At 35.0% G+C, this 23,220-nt stretch overlaps 1 protein-coding gene across 1 annotated transcript; it reads right to left on the bottom strand.

The window, feature by feature from the left end:
• Nucleotides 1–798: 798 nt before the first annotated feature.
• Nucleotides 799–1,804, bottom strand: LOC101890963 (protein G12). The gene is made up of 2 exons (XM_005189594.4): nt 1,168–1,804; nt 799–989 (listed from the first exon to the last, which is right to left on the bottom strand). Exons 1-2 carry the CDS (start codon nt 1,711–1,713, stop codon nt 885–887), a joined length of 651 nt encoding a protein of 216 aa, XP_005189651.1. The 5' UTR covers nt 1,714–1,804; the 3' UTR covers nt 799–884.
• Between the last annotated feature and the right edge of the window lie 21,416 nt (nt 1,805–23,220).

Below are 23,220 nucleotides of genomic sequence, written 5' to 3'. Positions count from 1 at the left end.
CCAAATTCTATCGAGATCGGTTCAGATTTGGATATAGCTCCTATATATATCTTTATCTGATTTCAAATTAATTTTGCACCAAATGGACAATACAAGTCCGAATTTAAAAGATACAAATGCTTCGGCAAATTTAGTCCTTTGAATTTTAAATTACAATTATAATCATAGCGTGTATGATTGAATTCTCTCATAAAGGCTTTTAATTGCTATGTGGAGCTCTACAAAATTAGCAAAGTGGTGTAGGTTATAATAAAGTCGGCTCTGCCCGACTTTAGGACTTTCTTTACTGGTTTTTATTCTAGAAAATGGATATCCTTAAAAATTACTTTTAAATAAGAATCTACTTTTGAAAAATTTGCCTAAAATAAACATACGTTTTTTTATAAACGTTTCATGGATGACTGAAAAAAATATTCTTCAAAAATCCTCGTTTTTGGATGCCTTAAAACATATTTTTTAAAGAATTATACAATGTTATCTGAAAATGTTTGCAACAAATTTTTGAATGTTGGTGAAAATATTGTTAAAAAACTCTACTTTTTTGGTCGAATGAAAAAAAAATATTTTTTGAGTTGTGTTTACTATGGAGAAAATCAGATGTTTTTGATTGATTTTATTTGTCTGTTTCTCTTTCGAGAAAAACTTGAAGATCTGAAATCTCTGATAAAAAGTAATAAATATATTCTTATGTTTTCCACTTTAGCCACGTGATGGACTATCTAATTTATTCCCTACCAAATCCAAAATTAAAGTTCTAATAGTTTTTTATTCATGTTTCATTCAAAAGACCGATAACAATAATAAATAATAACTGTTTATTTTTATAATTACATATACTATAATAAATAAATATCTTACATAACATAAATATCACCCGAATATTGCTATGGTCCCCACGATAAAATTTCATAGGCCAATTGTATAAAATCATTAATCTCAATATTATTTCTCCTCAACTCTCTCCAGGATGGCGCAAGATTAGGTGACGTCTGAGGAAATTGAAAAGGGAAAATTATTTAAAACAATATCCATTCATTTGCATAGCAAGAGCACTGCAAAGGCATGGCCAAGACAACACTTAGCACCCCTAGAGTTGGAGTCCCTTTGAACTGTGTCCCATGCCATTGTCTTGTGCATCACCTTCTTTCATTCATTCATTTGTCATACCTTGGCTTTGGCAACCAATTGTTTGAACTCCTCCTGCTTCACGGCACCGTAGAGTCTGGCAAAATCACCGCCTTCGCTTACTTTACGCGCCATTAAACCGGAAAAACGTGCACGTGGCATTGACTGCATAACTTCGCGCATAAACGACACCAAATTCCTTTGCATCATCACGGTGACGGGTACTTTGGACGGAATGCGGAATGCGCGCAATTGATTTGGCAATTTATCAATGGCTGCCGTCACATCCTGCAGCGCTGGCAGTGATACGTTATGCGTTTGCAAATAACCCACCAAATCGAGAAATTCCCCCGTGTTGCGTATGCGACGCCAAGTCTGGGCGAACTGGGAGCTGCGTAAATACTTGAGTGCAACGCGGAATTGCTCATCCATAATGAAGTGACGAGCAGCGATGTAACCGATGCGGTTGCGAGGCACCAAAGCAAGAAATTCATGGAAATCGGATTTAAGATCTGCTTGCGAGCCCTGAACCAAACAGCTGGCAACAATCAGCGCTAGGGCGACGCCAAAGACGTATTTGCATTTCATGTTGATGGCCGGTCGGATGGGTAAGTGTCACGCTTGTTGTCGTCGTCGCTAATGAGATCTTTAACTGAAAAGTGTAGAGACGAGTTGGAGTGGTTTTATGTGTTTATTAAATGCTGTTGGACATGGTCAGCGTAGCGGCAGCTCACTCTTTCTAACCATTGGTACTAATTGTTTAGGTAAACAATTACATATTTCTTAAAGAGTTAATTTTTTGTTAGACTTTAATGTTTACTTAATAAATAATAACAAATCAACAATTTAACTTTTTAAATGAACTTTCACTGTTAGTTTTTTTTGCGGCCAATACAAAATTTTGAAAATAAACTTGTTTTTTTGCCAAGTGTTAATTGTTACTAAATTAAAGAGATTTTGCAAATTATATCTGACCAGTCGATTTACTCCACTTTAATCGAATTCGGAGATGTGTGATATCGGTCCACGCCTTCTAGAACCTCCCCTACAAAAGGGTAACATTTTAAAAGAAAATACTTTACTTTATAAATATCAAAGGGCGTATACGATTCCGCTCAAACGTTGCACGTACTAACCGTAGATCTACTATGAATATGGGTCGTATATACTCAATATTTGTGGTATATCCCCTACCCCTAGTAGGGTAAATATCCAGTAAAATATGAAATAAGTACCCGATATTGAGCCAACTTAGCAAATGCAGTCCACCATTGTTAAATTTGTCATTTCGTTTGTTATACCCTTCACCTTGAAAAGGAGGGTATATTAACTTTGTTACTCCGTTTGTAACATTCCTAAATATTCATTGCAGACTCCATAAAGTATATATATGCATTATCAGCATTTAATGCTAAGTCAATTTAACGATGTCCGTCTGTCTGTTGAAATCTGTACACAGCCACATTATTTGACATGGAGCTTCAAAATTTCGCGGACCAATTTATATTGTGTCTGGGATGGTTGGTATTGAAAATGAAATATATCGGTCCAAGTTTTGGTATAACCGCCATATCAAGGTACCTCCAGATATTCGGTATTTTGATAATTTTTACCACATTTTTCCACGAATTTTTCTAAAAATTGGTAGTTGTTGGTCATTAGAGGTTCTAGCTCTGGTAGCGAAACTTTAAATGTATAGGTCCACTTTTTGTATTGCCCCAACATAATGGTACATCCGAATATTCTGTATATTGATGATTTATGCCGGTAGCGATACATTGTGTGTATAGGTCAACTTTTTTGTATAGCCTTCATATAACGGTACGTCTCGATAATCGGGATTTTATTATTTTTACACTGATTTGTTAAAAAATTGTTATTTGTAGTTCATAATGGATTCTAGCTCCGGCGGCAGAACATTGAAAATTTTAGACCACGTTTTCCTCTAGCGCACATATGACGATAAACACTGCTGTTCAATAGGTTGTTCTATTCACATTTATCCACTAAATTGTTTCAAATTTGGTATTTAAGAAGATTTGGTAGATGACAGTCCTTGAAGTATAAAATTGTCTATAGAGGTTCTCGTTTTGGTTCTCGTGAGCTGAACATATCGCAATATTCCATTCCGCAAATATTAAAAAATGAGCTCTGGGTAAAGCCATTGAAATTCCAAAAAGTGCAAGAACTTACACCGCAGCAGAATGAAAATAGACTCAAAAGTGCTAAAGAGTTGCTTCGCTTGGCCGAAAGTGGTGAACTGCCGAGTTTGGGTTTCTCCGATGAGAAAACATTTGTTGTCCAGCAATTTGTAAACATAAAAAATGATCGTGATCGTCATAACAGCCGATGGTTGCTCTCCGCTCGAACAATCGATCGTGGCATCAGAATAAATGTCAATTATTATCTCGAAAATATTCTGGAGGGTGTATTAAGGCCTTGAACATTCCAACAGGACTCAGCGCCATCGCACTCAACACCCGCCACCCAAGAATGGTTACAAAATGAGGTTCCTCGCTTCATTTCCAGCGCACAAGCGCCACCCAAACCTCCGGATGCCAATCCGTTGGACTTTTGTGTCTGGAGGTTGTTGGAGAGTCAGGTTGGCACTAAAAAATACCAAAGTGTCGATAACAAGCAAGCAGGCAAGCGCTTCGCCGGGAATGGGCCAAAATACAACAGAGCAAAATTCGTGCAGGGTGTGACGGTTTCATTGGCCGTTTGAAGGCCATAATTCGTGCCAATTCTAAAATTTGAGGCTATTTGTGACATTTTTTACTTTCATTCCATAAAATAAAACAAAAAAATGTAAATATTATAGCGTTTGACTTTGTTGCAGTTTTTTTATCTTCCGCTGTATATAGGGGCTATGTCTAAATGTGAATGGATATTCACCAAAATTTGGGCGTATGTTAAAAATGCATTTCATTCGGACTGACACTAGGCATTTGGTGCACAATATTTATGAAATCGGTCGACACTATATGTGGGAGCAAATCACTAATTTCAATAGGATTTGTCCTTGGACCAAATAATTTCAATTTTCAAATTTCATTTCAATTGAGCAATAAATTAATTTTAACTAGTTTTAGGAGTATAGCTTCATTTAAAACCACATTTAATATATTTGCTTCTAAATGTGTACATAATATTGCAGTATGTGTTACAGTATAGATAATACCATTCCACCACACATTTGGAAGTGCTGAAAAAAAAAAAAAAACAAAATAGTTCTAAAAACAAGTAAGCAAAGGCTATAGTCGTGCGGGGCCGACTATGTTATACACTGCAATATGTTAGAAGCCCCCTTATGTCAAAATCCATATAAGAAGATTTCGCTTTTGAAATTATAATTTTGACTAGGGACATTTGCCCAACATTTATGCACTACGTCGGGCTGTTAGTTATTGTAGTCCATTTACAGCTAAATATAATCCAATGGTCATCCAAAATGCTAGAAGATTGAAAACCCTGTCCTTAACTCTCTTCACAGGCGTGTCGATTGGATTCAACTGTGTGATCGGAAAAACATTTCTGTTTTTTGTTAATTTGAACCCCTAAATATTTTGCAATCATCTCCAAAAGCAAGAAGCCCCTCTGTATCTTAAAAATTAGACGTATCTATATAATTTGCTTGTCTACGATATTAGGCTATATTCGTCAACGAAATCAGCATAAAAAGCCAGAAGTTCGACTTTTGTGTATTTCGGATATCGTCCGTAAGTAATGCTGGTATTTTTTCACACAAAATTAGTGATCCATTGTACCCGCTGTCCTAAACTCTAACTTTATGCGAGATGGACCAACAACTAAAAATGTTCCTGATTTTGCAGCCGTTATAAAGGTCACAAATAGAAACCAAAGGGCACGAGGTTTCTATTTGTGACCTTTATAACGGCTGCAAAATCAGGAACATTTTTAGTTGTTGGTCCATTTCAATCCCCTAATATATTGCGGACATCTTTGAAAACAATAGGCCTAGCCGTTCTGAGCCCAACCTACTTGTTAAAATTTTCGTGAGGATCAGACGATATTTGCAATATTTATATAATATCCCCAACCTTACAATACAGGTGCAAAAATATTACAAAATATTAAAAGTCAAATTAAAAAAAAATCGCATGCGATAAAAAATATGAAAAAATAAAAAAAAATGTCACAAAATACAACAAAATCTATATTAGCATCAATATAGGCATATTTTTCTGCGATTTTTAGATTTTATACTTTTATGTCAAGAGGGCATTCTGAATTGACAAAATTTGTCAAAATCGGTCCAGCCATTCTTGATATATAAACATTCTAACTAACATTCCCTTCCTTTGTATATACACATTGTATATATTTCGCTATATATAACCGATATAATTACTATCAGCATCTACGTAACGATCAGAATTGACCTGTTCATCTAGTTGTGATTTCGCCGGGATTAAAAATATTCGCGGATTAATGGAAAATTTGACTTTCATTTAACACAAATTTTGTGGCCTATTTCATTCACTAAATATTACCCGATGACCATCAATATTGGAAGGCTTCTGTCCAGCCCTAAGCTCTAGCCCCATGCTAACTTTCGCTTCGATTGGTCTATAATTGCGACCTGTAGAGCAAATGCAAAATCAGGATTTTTTTCAGTTTTTAGTCCATTTCAATCCCTAAATATTATGCGATCATCTCTAAAAGAAATAGGGTACTATTCTGACCCTAGCCCCACCTCCATTCTAAATTTCGTGAAGATCGGGTCATAATTGCGACCTGTAGAGTGATTACAAATTAACATGGACATACGGACGGACATACATAGCTAGATCGACTCAGCTCGGCGAGATACGAAGATTCATATATACTTTCCTATGTGGGAAACCAATATTTCCAGGTGTTACATAATTTTTTGGCCCAATCAAACTTATAATACCCCCAACATATAGTGTTGTAGGGTATAATTATTGGGAAGAGCTGGAGGTTTTCAATAGATCGGCTTCGTCGAAGTTAATTCCTTTTTTAAGGTTTATACCCTCCACCATGCCATGGTGGGTATATTAAGTTTGTCATCCCGTTGGTAACTCATCTCAGTTGTCATTTTAGATCGAACAAAGTATATATATTCATGATAAGCGTAAAATTCTAATCCGATTTAGCCTTCCTAAGGAATCGACATAGAATTCTGAAATTTTGTACACATGGGTTTTGGGTCTGAACTTATTCGAATTCGAAGATGAGCTATATCGACCAACATTCTCGTATAGTTTCCATACCCCCTAATTTTAAGCATTTCGACTTGATTTTTGTAAAATCGACTACCAATTCTCCAACAACAATATCACAACGTATAGCAGCCTTTTAATAGATCACACCATCCATTCGATAGATTCTTGCCAATAAATCTTAAAAAAAATATTACAACATATATCTACATCATGACAAATATTTCAATTGTTCACAACATTAAATCAAATAAATATCGAAAATATTTTCCAAACACCTGGCGTCATGAAAAACTTCACACCTCCAGACAAGTTCAAAATATTTTGGCAACAAAATTTATTTTTTTGGCATTTACTCTTATTAAATTTACTACTTGAGTGACGCCTACAGCCAAATAAAAAAAGCAAAGAAAAATTTTCCAACCCAAATGCAAAGTATTCACTCTCTGTGTGGGTGTGTGTGATTTCAGCTTTCCCGTTTTCTGTCGCAAGGGGAATAGTTTTAATAAATTTGAAGTCACTTCGTGCTGATTTGTAAATTTACTAAATAACAGAGACAATTTTAAATGTTTTTCACACACCTACAATGTGACAATTAATGTCGTCCATTAAAAGTGCTCCGCGACAACATCCTTTTTCATCAAAAAAAAGTGTGGAAGCGAAAAAAAACACCTAACTTAATGTGGTGTTGCCAGGGGAAGTGCAGTGGTAGGAAAAAAAAACTCTGAGAAATTACAACAAATCTACTGTAAAATAGTTGTTGGATCAACGTCGCACGTTTGGATTTTTTTCTTTTTCTCATTTCTCACGCCGGAACAGATTATTGCAATAAAAACACTAAATACTACCGTTGGAATTCAAAATGTCGACATTCCTGGCAATGACTACCAAAATATAAACCCACTAAATTAATGTTAAAACCCGAAATGAATAAACAGTCAGCATGCCGCTGCAGTAGTAGTGGCATCCATTGTCAGTTGTTGCAGCCGTCCAACAGAAGAACTGAGCCGCCAGTGCCACCGCCATCGGAGGATAGACAATGTCGTCGCGGCATTTCTCTGTTGCTTTGTTGTGGTGGTGTTGCGTTGTGTTGGGCTTGGCGTTCGTTCCACCAGCAAAAGATGCATTCAAACTGCAGTCATGGGGACGACAACATCAAAAGACGAAACTGCCAACAGAACACCAACAAAATAAACAAAAAACACAACCTGCCAAAACAAATGGGAATCGCGTGGGTTGAAACAACTGGCAAATTGGCGAAAATGAAGAGATACAAATGTTGCCAAAAACAGAAAAACAACCAACAACTTACAAATCCAACAGCAGCTGCATCTAGCCGAGGCAAAAACAGAATTGAATGCACTTAAAAAACAAGTTGGCAAGTTGAAAATTAACAAAACAACCAAATGAAAAAAATGTAAACGGAAGGAGAAAAAATAAAATATAAAACGCCCAATAAGTATTACGAAAATCACATAAGTAGTGGGAACTACTGAAAAAAAGAGTCAGGGAAGTGGGAACTAAATGTACCCTACTAAAATTGCGTTTTGACTAAAGTGTTGTACCCCCCAAAATTTGAAGTTTGTATGATTTTAACCCTATAAAAGTACTTTCCGATGTTTGATGAATTTGAATTTTTGTAGTAGGTAATACATCCTCTGGAAAAATCCCAGTTTTCGCCAAGTCCCAATATTATGGTATCCTTTAAACTTACTTATATTATTGAAGCTTTTCCTCTTTCGGAAAAAACAATAGTAAAATGTTTACCATTTACACCAAAAAAAAAAAATCGTTCAATTTGAAGATTACCGAGGACGGTATTAACACTGCACAATCGACCCACATTCAGTTTTCTGTCCAACGATTTTTCATCGCCTGATCTCAATATCACACAATACCAAGATACGTTGAGCGCCAAAATTTAGCAGAGCAATTTGTATTGTGTCTAGGATGGTTGGTATTGAAAATGAGATATATCGGTCCACGTTCTGGTACAGTCCCATATAACAGTACCTCCCGACATTCGGTATTTTGATGATTTATGCCACAATTTTTAACGGACTTGTCTGAAAATTTGTATTTGTGGGTCATAACGGGTCTCTGTGCGTGTGGCGAGTCATTGTAATTATAGGTCCACGTTTTGGTATAGCCCCCATATAATGGTACCTCCCGATATTCGGTAATTTGATGATTTTTGCCACATTTTTTCCCTTGTTTGTCTAAAAATTGGTACTTGTTGGTCATAATGGGTTCTAGCTCGTGTGGCGAAGCAATGTATGTATAGGTCCACGTCTTGATATAGTCTCCATATAACGGTACCTCCCAACATTCGGTATTTTGATGATTTTTGATACATTTTTTAAAGAATTTCTCTAAAATTGGTAGTTGTAGATCATAATGGATCCTAGTTCGTGTGGCGAGTCATTGTAATTATAGGTTCACGTTTTGGTATAGCCCCCATATAACGGTATCTCCCGATATTCGGTAATTTGATGATTTTTGTCACATTTTTTCACGGATTTGTCTGAAAATTAGTATTTGTGGGTCATAATGGGTTCTAGCTCCTTTGGCGAAACATTGTATGTGTAGGTCCACGATTTGGTATAGCTCCAATATAACGGTACCTGCCGATATTCGGCATTTTAATGGCTTTTGCCACATTTCTTCTAATGTTTATTTTACCCTAAGGTGAGGGGTATTAAAAGTTTGGCCCGGCCGAACTTAATGTTATTTTAATTGTTTTTTTTTTTATTTTATTGAATGAAAGCAAAAAATGTCGGAAATAGCATCAAATTTTAGAATATGTTTAAATTTGTTCGAATTGATCACCTTTGGCACGAATTACGGCTCTGCGTTATTTTGGCCCATTCCCGGCGAAGCGCTTGCTTGAGGTGATCGACACTTTGGTATTTATTAGTGCCAACCGTGCTTTCCAAAATACTCCAAACACAATAGTCCAGCGGATTGGTATAACCTCATTTTGTAACCATTCTTGGGTGGCGCGTGCTGAGTGCAATGGTGTTGAATCCTGTTGGAATGTCCAAGGTCTGCGACCAAAATGTTTCCGTGCCCAAGGCTTTAATACACCCTCGAGAATATTCTCGCGATAATACTTTTATTCTGATGCCACGGCCCACACCATCACCATGGCCGGCGCTTGAGTTCTGTTGGCCAACCGAAGGTGCACATTTTCAGCTGACCTCTTTGGCAAGTAAGCACGATCATTTTGGTTGGTTACAAAATGCTGGACCACGAATGTTTTATCATCGGAGAAAACCAAATTCGGCAGTTCACCACTTTCGGTCAAGCGAAGCAACTCTTTAAATCTATTGAAACTATTTTCTTTCAGTTGCAATGTAAATTTTTGCACTTTTTGGAATTGCAATGGCATTACCCCGAACTCATTTTTTAATATATGCCGAATGGAATATTGCGATATATTTAGCTCACGAACCATTTTTTGGCCACTGCGACGCGGGGTTCGATCAAGTCGCTTCTTTTCTTTCCAAATCATTTCTGTTGATGTTGCTATTGCCGTCCACTTCCTCGACGTCGGGCTACGCTACCAGTATCACAGTAACGAGCGATGGTAAGAAACACAAAAGATTTATTCACATTTAAATGCTGGAGGAACGATATCCACTTGTGGTTTTCCATCCAAATATAAAGAAATCACACTATCACGATTGACGTCCATCACGAATAACTTTTTTTTCAAGAAAATTCTCACCAAAATGCTCTTGTACGCTTCTAAGCAATATAATGAGCTGTTACTGGAATAATTTTAGCAGCTGTCGGACGAGTGGCTGAGAAATGACAGCAGTCTGTAGTTGGTTGCAGTTTTATCATCTCACCCTGTATTTCAATCCCACATACCAAAAGACACCTCAATATCAAATTTTGGGATTTTCCCTCAATCCCTTCACCCAATACCCAATTTAGTACCACTTAATACATTTTGGAGAATTATAGTACACGTTCCTTAAATCATCTCCATATCTTAACTAAAGACACCATCGGCGACATCTATATCAAATTTCAGAATTTCATCTCTTCCAATACCAAATTCAGTACATTTCGGACAATTATAGTACAAAAACCCAGACAGAGACCTCAATATCAAATTTTAGGATTCCAGCACTATTCCTTCACCAAATGCCAAATTTAATACCATTTAGTACTTTTCGCAGAAATATAGGACACATTTCCAAACCATCGCCAAATCTCAAACACAGAAACCATAGGTAATCTAAATATCAAATTAAAGAATTTTATCACTATCGCTTTAACCAATACCAAACATAGTGCCATTTAATAGTTTTCGAACGAATATAGGACACGCATCCAGGCCCACATTCATATGTGCATATTAAGAGCGATATTAATATCAAATTTAAGATTTAAAGCACTATTTGGTTACCCAAATTACCAAATTGTACCAAGTACCGTACTATTTAGTAATTTTTGTGCACTTTTAGTACACATTTCCAAAACCACCTCTTTATCACAAACCTACCACCAATCCCAATACAAATTTTTAAAATTCAAGCTTCGGCAGTTCCGCCTAAACTAAACTGTTCCAAATATAGTAATATTTAATACAGTTAGCACACTTAGTACACATTTCCAAAATTAACTTCATGTATCAAATCTACTTTCCAACCTTGACTCTCACAACAAATCTCAAGTTCTTAGCGCTATCCGTTCAAATGATACCAATTTAGAAGTTTAGTACCATTGTAGAACCTTTCGCAACCTCAAAGTTTGAAATGTCAAAAACCCTTTGGTATATCCATCCTTTGTAGAATTCAAAGTACTCAATTTTTAGTATATTTTAGTATTGTTCGTACTCTCTTAATACGAATTTCCAAAAACCCAGAAAAAAGCGGCCCTCGTGCAAAATTTCAAGATTCTACCTTCAGCCGTTTAGTCTAGGCATCGATTCTAGATCAGTTTCAATATCACTTATAATAATAATTGGTAGCAAATTTTCTCACCAATGCTCATGCCATGAAATCTTTATCAAAACTGTATCATATCTCTCAAGCAACTTAACACACCCACCCCACACTATATAAATCGGATGCAATATAACAAATAAGAGGAAAACTCAACAGTAAAACTTAAATACCAAGCATGCCGCCAAACATGATAAAAAACCATCAACAAACACACACACACACACTCTCTGAGCCAGTGACGACAATCAACAGCAAAAATGAATGAAAAAACCCGACACTCAAAGAAAAACGATTACTGCCACAACAAAAGGATAAGTAAAATCAATTTACTGTTTCACATTTTGTATGTTTGTATAATGTGCATTATACATGTTTGTGTAAGTTAACACACAATAAGTTGTTAATCCAATAAAGTATAGTTTCTTTTATTAATAATTATTCCAAAGCAATCAATTCTCATGAATCTGCATTGCAGAAGTTTGTCTGCTCCAAATATTTTCCCAACATCAAATTCCGATTAATTTTAATGAACCCAAAAATGCATTTCCGGTAGTTGACTTCGTCAACCCATGCAATGCTTTACGCGTGTAGACGAAATGAATAAGAATTGTTTTTGGTAACAGCAACTAAATTTTAAACAACAGAGTGGCATGATTTCATGGAAAATAATTTTGTTAAATAGGCAAATTAATTTTAAAATTTAATTCTTACTCGAATATTGTAATGTAGTTTTTAAGACACTCTTTGATCAGCAGCCAACCAATAAAGTTGATTTTAATAAATAGAAAAATCGTGGTTTTAATAATAAAGGCAGCAGTAAGTTCAATTTTGATAATTGCAACTTACAGGATCAAAAGTAGTCCGCGATCCTTTTTGATAAAGTGACGCGTAATAAAAGACAGCGGTAAGTGCAATTTCGATAATTGCAACTTACAGGATAACATTAAATCGCGAGCCCTTTTTGACAAAGTGTCGCGTAAGGATCACGTTGATCCAAATTTTTTTTTTGATACCTTATCACGTAAGGATCTATCTGGCGCCCGAGCGAATCAGTGTCGCGTAAAGAGTGAAGAAACGGCCCCTTAGTACAAATTGGGAAAAGGACGCGTTGCACGCTAGCCACTTCACCCGCGATAAATAATAAACAAATAAATAAGAACATTTTTAAAAGGACAACATACATTGATATGTAAAAAAAAAAAAAAACAACAAGTGAAATTTTTAAAATTCTGTTGAAGACAGACGAAACGTGTTTAAAAAAAAAAAAAAAAAAAAACAAAAGTTTTACTAAAGCTAAAAAAAGCCGATTCAAAACAAAAATACGTTTTTATTTTAAGTATAACTCAAATAAAATGTCAAAACACCAAGTGTAATTATTAAGTTGTTAAAGGAAAAACGTATACTAAAAAGTAAAAAAAAAAAAAAATGAGTGAAGTTATTAACATTTAGTTAAATACGAATCCCATAAAAATCATTTACAAAAAAAATCTAAATTAACTTATTTGTGAACTCAAAAAATCACAATCTGTGAATGACCAAAAACCAAAATACAAAGTGTTTGAAAAAAATGAAAATATTTCCAAAATAAATATACGAAGAGTGTTGAAAAAAAATTAGAAATTGGAAAAAATTGAAATTTGCAAATTGGTGAAAACATCAAAATAAAATTACAAAAATTGGTTGAAAAAAATTAAAAAAAAATTTTTCCAAAATACATTCAAAACTGTTCTATAAAACTAAGAACTTAAAAAGTGCTATTTGTGACCCCACAACACAAACATCCCAATCTAAGAAGAAATCTTGCAGCTACGAAAAGGATCAACAAAGTTTTGAGCCCCACAATAGATGACCAATAACATCGTTACAATAGAAGAACCTACCAACATGACATCTTTAAACCTGCTATTACTATTGTAAGTTATTTTTATATTTATAATAAATTATAAATAGACATAAAATAACCGCATAAAACGTACAATATATTTGTAAACTATATTAAAAAAAAAAAAAAGAAGCACTTTATACTTAAATACAAATACAATTTCAATACCCTTGTTAAAAAGAAACTTAATTCGTTTAAACGTTGTAAAAAATACAAAAGTTAAATTTAAAAATAAATAATTCTTAAATTGCATCTGAATAGAATTATTTTTAAAATAAAATGGCAAATCCTAACAACCTAGTCCGTCCACCAATTCTAAACGCACCTACACCAAATCCTTCCCATCCCCCAAACCAATCTAACAGACCTGAACCAGGACAGATAAACTTAACAGACCTTAGGAATATTATATTAGAAATAGTCAATAGTCAGTTACCTCACGTACTACAAGCTACATTAAATCCGAACGCAATTCAGACAAACGCCGTCGATCAAACCATTGACGCGGAACACGTAGGCAGTATAAGTGACCTAGATAAGATCCCCGATGTTGTCAAATGTCTAAGGGAATTTTCAGGGAAACCAGGAGAGTTTAACTCTTGGAGAAAGAGCGTGGAAAGAATTTTAAAAATATATGAAAACCTGAAAGGTACTCCAAAGTACTACGGTATTTTGAACATAATTAGAAATAAAATTGTAGGTAATGCGGACATAGCATTGGAGTCATACAACACTCCTTTAGATTGGCCAGCAATTTCCAAGTGCCTTACTCTACACTTCGCCGACAAACGAGATGTATCCACATTAGGATACCAGATGACAGGTCTAATTCAAGGGAACTCCACAGTACAGGAATTTTATCAGGCAGTTTATTCACACCTATCCTTGGTACTGAACAAACTAGGAGGTTTAGAAGCTGGAAATGAGGCTCTATGTCTACTAACACAAACTTATAGGAGCAAAGCCCTCGATACGTTTATAAGAGGATTAAATGGCGACCTACCAAGATTACTAGGAATGAGAGAACCAGCGGATTTACCCCAGGCTCTTCATTTATGTCTCAAATTAGAAAACCAAAAATTCCGTACTAACCATGCCCAAAATCAAAATATTCAACCAATTAAAAAACCTATTATCAAACAACTCCGTCTCAAAGATATAATTTTCAAAGGAACAAACATCAGTTCAATCCAAACATAGCCTACATACCTAACCCACAAAATATTCCTAAAATGAACAATAATTATAATATGGGTATTCCAAGTTTCGGCCACCCAAGACAGCCTCCACCACGCCCAACGGCACCAAAGCCAGCGGAGCCAATGGATGTTGATCGCAGTATTCGATCCCAACAAATCAATTACGCAAATAGACCAAATCAAAACCAATTCTTAGGTAAAAGACCACCCAATCCACCGTCAAAACAAAACGTTAGTCCACCGAAAGCCCAACGAACATTCCATATAAATACAGATACAGGAGATACATTCGAGCCCGACAACATTAATTACGAAGATTATTCTGAAGAACATACACCACAAAATTACGACCAAGATCCGGAAAACTATTTCAATGACTCTTATCTAGAAAATAATATACCAAACTATGAAGCAGATTCCGAACTTGATGACATTCATTTTTTAGAATGACAAGCTCTTCGCTTCCATATTTGAGTGTCGGACGAAGAGCGGGAAAATCTTAAGAATCTTGATTGACACGGGATCTAGTAAAAACTACATCCAACCGGACTTAGTAAAAAAAATAATTCCAAATGAAATTCCATTCTTTGCAAAATCTGTTGCAGGTGATGTAAAAATCACATCACACACGTACATAAACCTTTTCAAACTAGACGACAAACTTAAATTCTATCTAATGCCTAGTCTAAAATCCTTCCATGGCATTCTAGGTAATGACAGTCTAAAAGCCTTAGACGCAGTTATTTACACAAGTAAAAATTACATGATCGTTCGCAAGCATACGAAGGTTCAACTTAAGCAACATGCCAGTCAAAGAGTAAATACTATAACATTACGAGATGACCATATGAACCCCAGGCAAATGAAAGCCATGAATTGTTTAATAGATAAATTCTCTAACCTCTTCGCAGAGCCAGACGAAAAATTAACTTACACAACCAAAGTAGTTGGAGAGATCCGTACATCAAATGATTCTCCAGTGTATACCAAATTCTACCCTTACCCGGCTTCATTAAAACGAGAAGTCGAAATGCAAGTAGAAAAACTTTTAAGTGATGGAATCATACAACCATCAAGATCACCATACAATTCACCTGTATGGATAGTTAATAAAAAACCTGATTCCCAGGGAAATAAACAATATAGAATGGTCATAGACTACAGAAAACTAAATTCCGTTACAATTTCAGATAGATATCCAATTCCTGAGATATCCGATGTTTTAGGAAAATTAGGAAATAGCAAATTCTTTTCTGTCTTAGACTTAAAAAGCGGATTCCACCAAATTCCATTAAAAAGCTCTGATGTAGAAAAAACTGAATTTTCTATAAATAATGGAAAATACGAGTTCACTCGCTTACCATTTGGTTTAAAAAATGCGCCGTCGATATTTCAACGAGCTCTCGATGATATTCTCCGCGAACATATAGGGAGAATATGCTACGTATATATCGATGATATAGTTATATACAGCAAATCTGAAGATGACCATATTCGGGATATTCATAATGTCTTCAAAACTTTAGAAGAAGCTAATATGAAAGTCCAATTGGACAAATGTCATTTCTTTACACAAGAGGTAGAATTTCTCGGATTTATAATATCCGAAGCAGGTATAAAAACCAACCCCAAAAAAGTGGAAGCTATTGCAAACTTTCCACAACCCAGAACTATTAAAGAACTTCGATCCTTCCTAGGCCTTGCCGGATATTATCGCCGTTTTATAAAAGATTATGCAAAATTGGCAAAACCGCTGACGTCACTTTTGAGAGGTGAAGAGGGTCGAATATCGAAAAGACAATCGTCTAAAATTTCTATAGAGTTTAATGCAAAGGCGGTAGAAGCTTTTACAAAGATAAAAAATTCCTTAATATCAAGAGATATTTTGTTATACTATCCAAATTATGAGAAGCCCTTCGAGCTAACAACTGATGCCTCAGATTATGCTCTCGGAGCAGTTTTGTCTCAAGGAGACAAGCCCATTACATTTATATCAAGAACTCTGAATAAAGCAGAAGAACATTACGCTGCGAATGAAAAGGAGATGCTTGCTATTATATGGGCCCTTAACAGTCTTAGAAATTTTCTATATGGAGCGGAAAAAGTGAAAATATACACAGACCACCAGCCACTCACCTATGCTCTAAGTAATAAAAACAACAATAGCAAAATGAAGCGATGGAAAGCCATATTGGAAGAATATGACTATGAACTCTTTTATAAACCAGGAAAGAGTAATGTAGTGGCAGATGCCCTTTCCAGAGTGCCTGAAGTGTCGCAAGTTAATTCTATGTCGGAAATGACGCATAGTGACGATAGTTCCTCACATAATCTTATTTATAGTGTCGAAGCTCCAATAAACGTTTTTAAAAACCAAATAATCTTTGACCCTAACGCAACAAACTCCTATAAATTTGATATTGTATTCCCAACCATCCACAGGCATACACTTCCAGAAACCGATTATACCCCTGAACAGCTAATCCAAATTTTGAAAAAATACTTAAATCCCTCTGTAATAAATGGCATCAAAGCACCCGAAACATTAATGGGAAAAATTCAAGAAATTTTTCCACAATACTTTGCAAAATATCGTATTAGATTTACTAGCTTCCAAGTAGAAGATATTAAAGACAATACCCAACAGGATGAAATAATTATCAGCACACACAAAAGAGCTCACAGAAATGCCAGAGAAAATAAAATACAGATTCTCGAAAAATATTATTTTCCCAGTATGAACAGTAAAATTAACAGAATCGTCAAGCAATGTACTACTTGCAAAGAAAACAAATATGACAGGCATCCTCCGAAACCTGAACTAAGGGAAACACCAATACCCTCATATCCTGGAGAAATCCTCCATATTGATATTTTTAAAACGGAAAATAAACTTGTCCTCACAGCGTTGGATAAATTCTCAAAATACGCACAGGGCAAAATTATTATGTCAAGAGCTATTGAACATGTAAAAGAACCTTTACGAGAATTAATATTTTTATTCGGTGTTCCAAAAATTATAATTTTTGATAATGAGAAATCTTTTAATTCAGCTTCAATAATTTTTATGTTACAAGACCAATTGAATATAGAAATCTACAAAGCTCCACCATATACGAGTGTTGTGAACGGTCAGGTTGAACGATTTCACTCCACCTTAGCTGAAATTATGCGTTGCCTTCGAACTGAACGGACATATCCTACCTTTATAGAACTTTTAGATAGAGCAATTTATGAATACAATTACACAATACATAGCACAACAGGACAAAGACCACTCGAAGTATTTTTCGGACGACGAGTTAGCATAGACCCCGAAATGTATGACAAAGCGAGACAAGATAATATTCAAAGATTACGAGACAAACAGATAACTGACCTTAAAAACCATAATAAAAAACGAGAACCAATCAAACAATTTGACCCAGGTGATGAAATTTATGTAAAAATCCATAAGCGTTTAGGGACTAAATTGTCTCCAAGATTTAGAAAAGAAGTAGTAAAAGAAAATAACACTACAACGATACTTACAGAATCAGGAAAAATAGTACATAAAAGCAACATCAAAAACTGACTTCATTTTTATATATTTCTTTTTTACAGAACATTAACATTTCACTACACTTCTTCACAAAGCAACACACACCTTTTTAACTTCACACAATCATACCTTGTACCCATTCATAATGGACTATCAAAAATTCAGCATGCAAATAAAACTAAGATTTACAAAAGAAGAACTAACAAATATTAAATTTGGAATACAATGGGCTAAGTTAAATATTGTAAACACATTTTTGTTAAATAAAAAAGAAATGACAATTGCATTAGAAAAAATTAAAAACGATGATATTATTGTAACATCAATAGAAGAAGCCCTAGAATTTGCAAAACTAAAAGTAATGTATAATCAAGAAAAACTTTTATATATTATTAAAATACCATTAACTAGTAAAGAAAACTATCAAAATTTTTTGATAAAACCTGTAAAAAGAAATAATAAAATCATAAATATTAAATTTAATGAAATTATTAAAAGTAATAATAGCATATATGGCGTAAAAATAAATGCATAATGACAAAAAATGTAAAATTTTTTCAAAGGGACCAATTAGTAGATATTTCCAACGATACTTGTATCCCACCGTTACTAAACGGAATGAATTCATCTTGTCAAATTACTCACGGGTATCATATTCCTCAGATAGAAACTATTTCGCCGGGTATTATATTTCTTAATGATTTTGGTGGGACAGTAAATAATAAATCTTTAAATGGAACATTTTTAATAGAATTCCAAAATGTCACGCTGCGTATTAATGACAAATTTTACGAAAATTTAGAAGCTCCATTTTCAATAATTAGTCCACCAGCAATACAGCAAACACCCGACGAAGATGAATTCATAAATCTTTTATCTTTGGAAATGTTAAACTATTTGCATATTAATAATACTAAATCCATCCATGAACTCAAGTCGGAATCAGTTGTTACTAAATTTACCTTTTTTCTTTATTTTCGATTTTTGCTATATTTTTATTGATAATTGGGTTTTTAACAAAGAAAAAACAAAAAATATTCGTTCATACAGTTACCCCTAGCCAAGAATTAATACAGGTCCCAGTCACTCGAAACACAGTGCAGGTACCAGGACCACAAAAGGTCGATGACTTACCTTATTTCTAACGATTGGGGACAATCGTTTTAAAGGGGGAGGAGTTAACACACAATAAGTTGTTAATCCAATAAAGTATAGTTTCTTTTATTAATAATTATTCCAAAGCAATCAATTCTCATGAATCTGCATTGCAGAAGTTTGTCTGCTCCAAATATTTTCCCAACATCAAATTCCGATTAATTTTAATGAACCCAAAAATGCATTTCCGGTAGTTGACTTCGTCAACCCATGCAATGCTTTACGCGTGTAGACGAAATGAATAAGAATTGTTTTTGGTAACAGCAACTAAATTTTAAACAACAGAGTGGCATGATTTCATGGAAAATAATTTTGTTAAATAGGCAAATTAATTTTAAAATTTAATTCTTACTCGAATATTGTAATGTAGTTTTTAAGACACTCTTTGATCAGCAGCCAACCAATAAAGTTGATTTTAATAAATAGAAAAATCGTGGTTTTAATAATAAAGGCAGCAGTAAGTTCAATTTTGATAATTGCAACTTACAGGATCAAAAGTAGTCCGCGATCCTTTTTGATAAAGTGACGCGTAATAAAAGACAGCGGTAAGTGCGATTTCGATAATTGCAACTTACAGGATAACATTAAATCGCGAGCCCTTTTTGACAAAGTGTCGCGTAAGGATCACGTTGATCCAAATTTTTTTTTGATACCTTATCACGTAAGGATCTAACTTGTATATAAAAATGTATTGAATTGTACCAACAACATGAAATTCTACAAATGTATACATTCATACACACATTCAATTATATGAAGGTTTTGCGATATATATTTACACATGCACACATACGAGCAAACACATCATACAACTGTTGTTCTGTGCTTTTGTCGACTCATTATAAAGTAGTATTGAAGAAGAAATTACGATCACATACTTATACATATATCAATTCATTTACGAGATAGTCATCAATAAATATATGAGATATTCCAGGAGAGCGGGTTTGTGCATTCTTCACTTTTGTTAATTTAAAGGGTATTCATATTTTGATCGGGCCAACAATTATGTAAAATCTCGAAATAATTTTCCAAGGCATAGGAAACAATATATGCATCTTCCTATTTTGTCGAGCTGAGTCGGTCGAACTATGCATGCCCATCCATCCGTCTCTCCGTGGTATATTGTAATCGGTCGATAGGTAGCAATTACGGGCGTTGCCAAGAAAAGAAACTAACTTGGAGATGATCGCAAAAAAATATGGGGATTGAAATATAACAAAACAGAAATGTGCTTCAATTTTGCAGTGGCTCTACAGGTCGCTATTATAGACCAATCGACGAGAATTTAGCATTTTGGCTGGAATTCTGATTTGTACAGTTATCAAATAGTATTGAGCTGATAACTTTTATGTAAAAAATACAAACATTTCCATTTAACCGCGGATATTTTTTTACTCTCAGCCATATGGCTACAGAGGATATACAAGGTGAGATGGAAAAACTGCAACCAACTTTAGACTGCAGTCATTTCATTCCGCTAAATTCATCATAATACTGTATATCGGGAGGTACAGTTATATGGGAGCTATACGAAGACGTGGATCTACATGGCTCATTTTTTTTATACCCTCCACCAAAAATAGTATGGAGGGTACATTAAGTTTGTCATTCCGTTTGTAACTCATCGAAATAATCATTTAAGACCCAACAAATTATATATATTTTTGATCAGCGTAAAATTCTAAGACGATTTAGCCCTGTCCGTCCGTCTGTTGTAATCACGCTACAGTCTAAACGAATTAAGATAGGAAGCTAAAATTTTGCACAGATCTCTCTTTTGTCTGCAGGCAGGTCAAGTTCGAAGATGGGCTATATTGGTCCACGATATCGTATATACCCCATATAACTGAACCCCCCCCATATTCGGTATTTTGATGATATTAGCCACATTTTTCAACGGAATTGTCTGAAAATCCACACAAGGAGTTCCTTGTGGGTACTTTATACCTCGGCAGAGAATTATCTATATAGGTCCACAATATCGTATAGTCCCCATATAACGGTACCCCCACGTTACTCGATATTCTGATGATTTTAGCCACATTTTTCATTGGAATTGTTTGAAATTCCACAAAAGGAGTCCCTTGTGGTCATTTTACCCCCTAAAAAAGAATTGTCTATATAGGTCCACGATATCGTATATCCCCCATATAACTGTACCCCCCGATATTCGGTACTTTTATGATCTTAGCCACACTTTTCAATGGAATTGTCTTAAAATCCACACAAGTAGTTCCTTGTGAGTACTTTACCCCCTGAGAGAGAATTGCCTATACAGGTCCACGATATCGTATATCCCCCACATAACGGTACCCCCCGATATTCGGTATTTTGATGATTTTACCCACAGTTTTCAACGGAATTGTCTAAAAATCCACACAAGCAGTTCCTTGTGGGTACTTTATACCTCGGCAGAGAATTATCTATATAGGTCCACGAAATCGTATAGCCCCCATATAACGGTACCCCCGATATTCGGTATTTTGATGATTTTATCCACATTTTTCAATGGAATTGTCTGAAATTCTACAAAATGAGTCCCTTGTGGGCATTTTACCCCCTCAAAAAGAATTGTCTATATAGCTCCACGATATCGTATATCGCCCATATAACTGTACCCCCTATATTCGGTATTTTGATGATGTTAGCCACACTTTTCAATGGAATTGTCTTAAAATCCACACAAGTAGTTCCTTGTGAGTACTTCACCCCCTGAGAGAGAATTGTCTATACAGGTCCACGATATCATATGTCCCCCATATAACGGTACCCCCCGATATTCGGTATTTTTATGATTTTACCCACATTTTCATCGGAATTGTCTAAAAATCCACACAAGCAGTTCCTTGTGGGTACTTTATACATCGGCAGAGAATTATCTGTATAGGTCCGCGATAGGTCGTATAGCCCTCATATAACGGTACCCCCGATATCCGGTTAACGATAACGTATAGCACCCATATAACGGTACCCCCCGATATTCGGTATTTTGATGATTTTAGCCACTTTTTCCAATGGAATTATCTGAAAATCCACACAAGGAGTTCCTTGTGAGTACTTTACACGCAGACATAGATTTGTCTTTATAGGTCCACAATATCGTATATCCCCCCATATATCAGCACCTTTTTATATTAGATATTTTAAAGATTTTAAAAGAAATTTTAATGGATTTTATTTTTTTGAAGATTTTCTAATTCGTTCCAAATGGTGGAGGGTATTCAAATTTCGACCCGGCCGAACTTACTGCTTTTTTACTTGTTTTATGCTGTAGTATCCATTACGAACTTCAAATACCAATTTCAAAACAATTCCGGTAAATAATGTCGCTAAAATCATCAAAATATCGGTATAGGTACCGAATAGGTACCGTTATATGGGGGCTATACGAAGACGTAGACATACACGGCCCATTTTTAATACCAAAAGTTCTGCAGACATAATGCACATTTGAGTAAAACTTTATCACCCTACATCATTTCGTTCGGAAGCTAGAGTGATTTCCACAGACGGACAATCGGACTGACGGACAGACGGATAGAGGGACGGACATTGATAAAAAGTAGAATTTTCTGCTGATCAAGAATATATATATACTTTGTGGGGTCTAAAAAGTATATTTCGAGGTGTTATATTAATATACCCTCCATACTATGGTGGTATGATAATGTGGTCAAAAGAGCCAAAATATTCCGGCTTTTATGCTAGTTTGTTCTAACCGAAAACTTAGCATTGCAATTTTATAATGCATTATTTAAACGTCTCATATATTACAATAATATAACAGACATTTAGGAGCCAAGATCCGACAGCGCCATCCGTTCATTACTTTATTATTTTTACATATAAATGTCCATTCATACACACACACACAAAGCAGTTATTGTTCTCAAATACTCACATACATATATAACCAAACACACAAAACACCAACGCCAAGGCATGCTAAGAAAACATGCAGCCCAGCCGCCGCATCAGTTCATTTTTCATTATAGCCAACAACAACACAAAGAATAATGAATTCTTTTCAATTGTCCGTCTCTGGTTATTCCCGCTCTTCAAGTGTATTACGACAATAACACTGGCATGGATAAACAATAGGGCAAAAACCTCTAGGAAATTGACAAAAAACAACAGTTTGTCCATT

The sequence above is a fragment of the Musca domestica genome, unplaced genomic scaffold (assembly GCF_030504385.1).
Source record: "Musca domestica strain aabys unplaced genomic scaffold, Musca_domestica.polishedcontigs.V.1.1 16, whole genome shotgun sequence".
NCBI lineage: Eukaryota > Metazoa > Arthropoda > Insecta > Diptera > Muscidae > Musca > Musca domestica.
The sequence above is the reverse complement of the archived record's forward strand: the minus strand, read 5'-3'. Positions and strand labels throughout refer to the sequence as shown.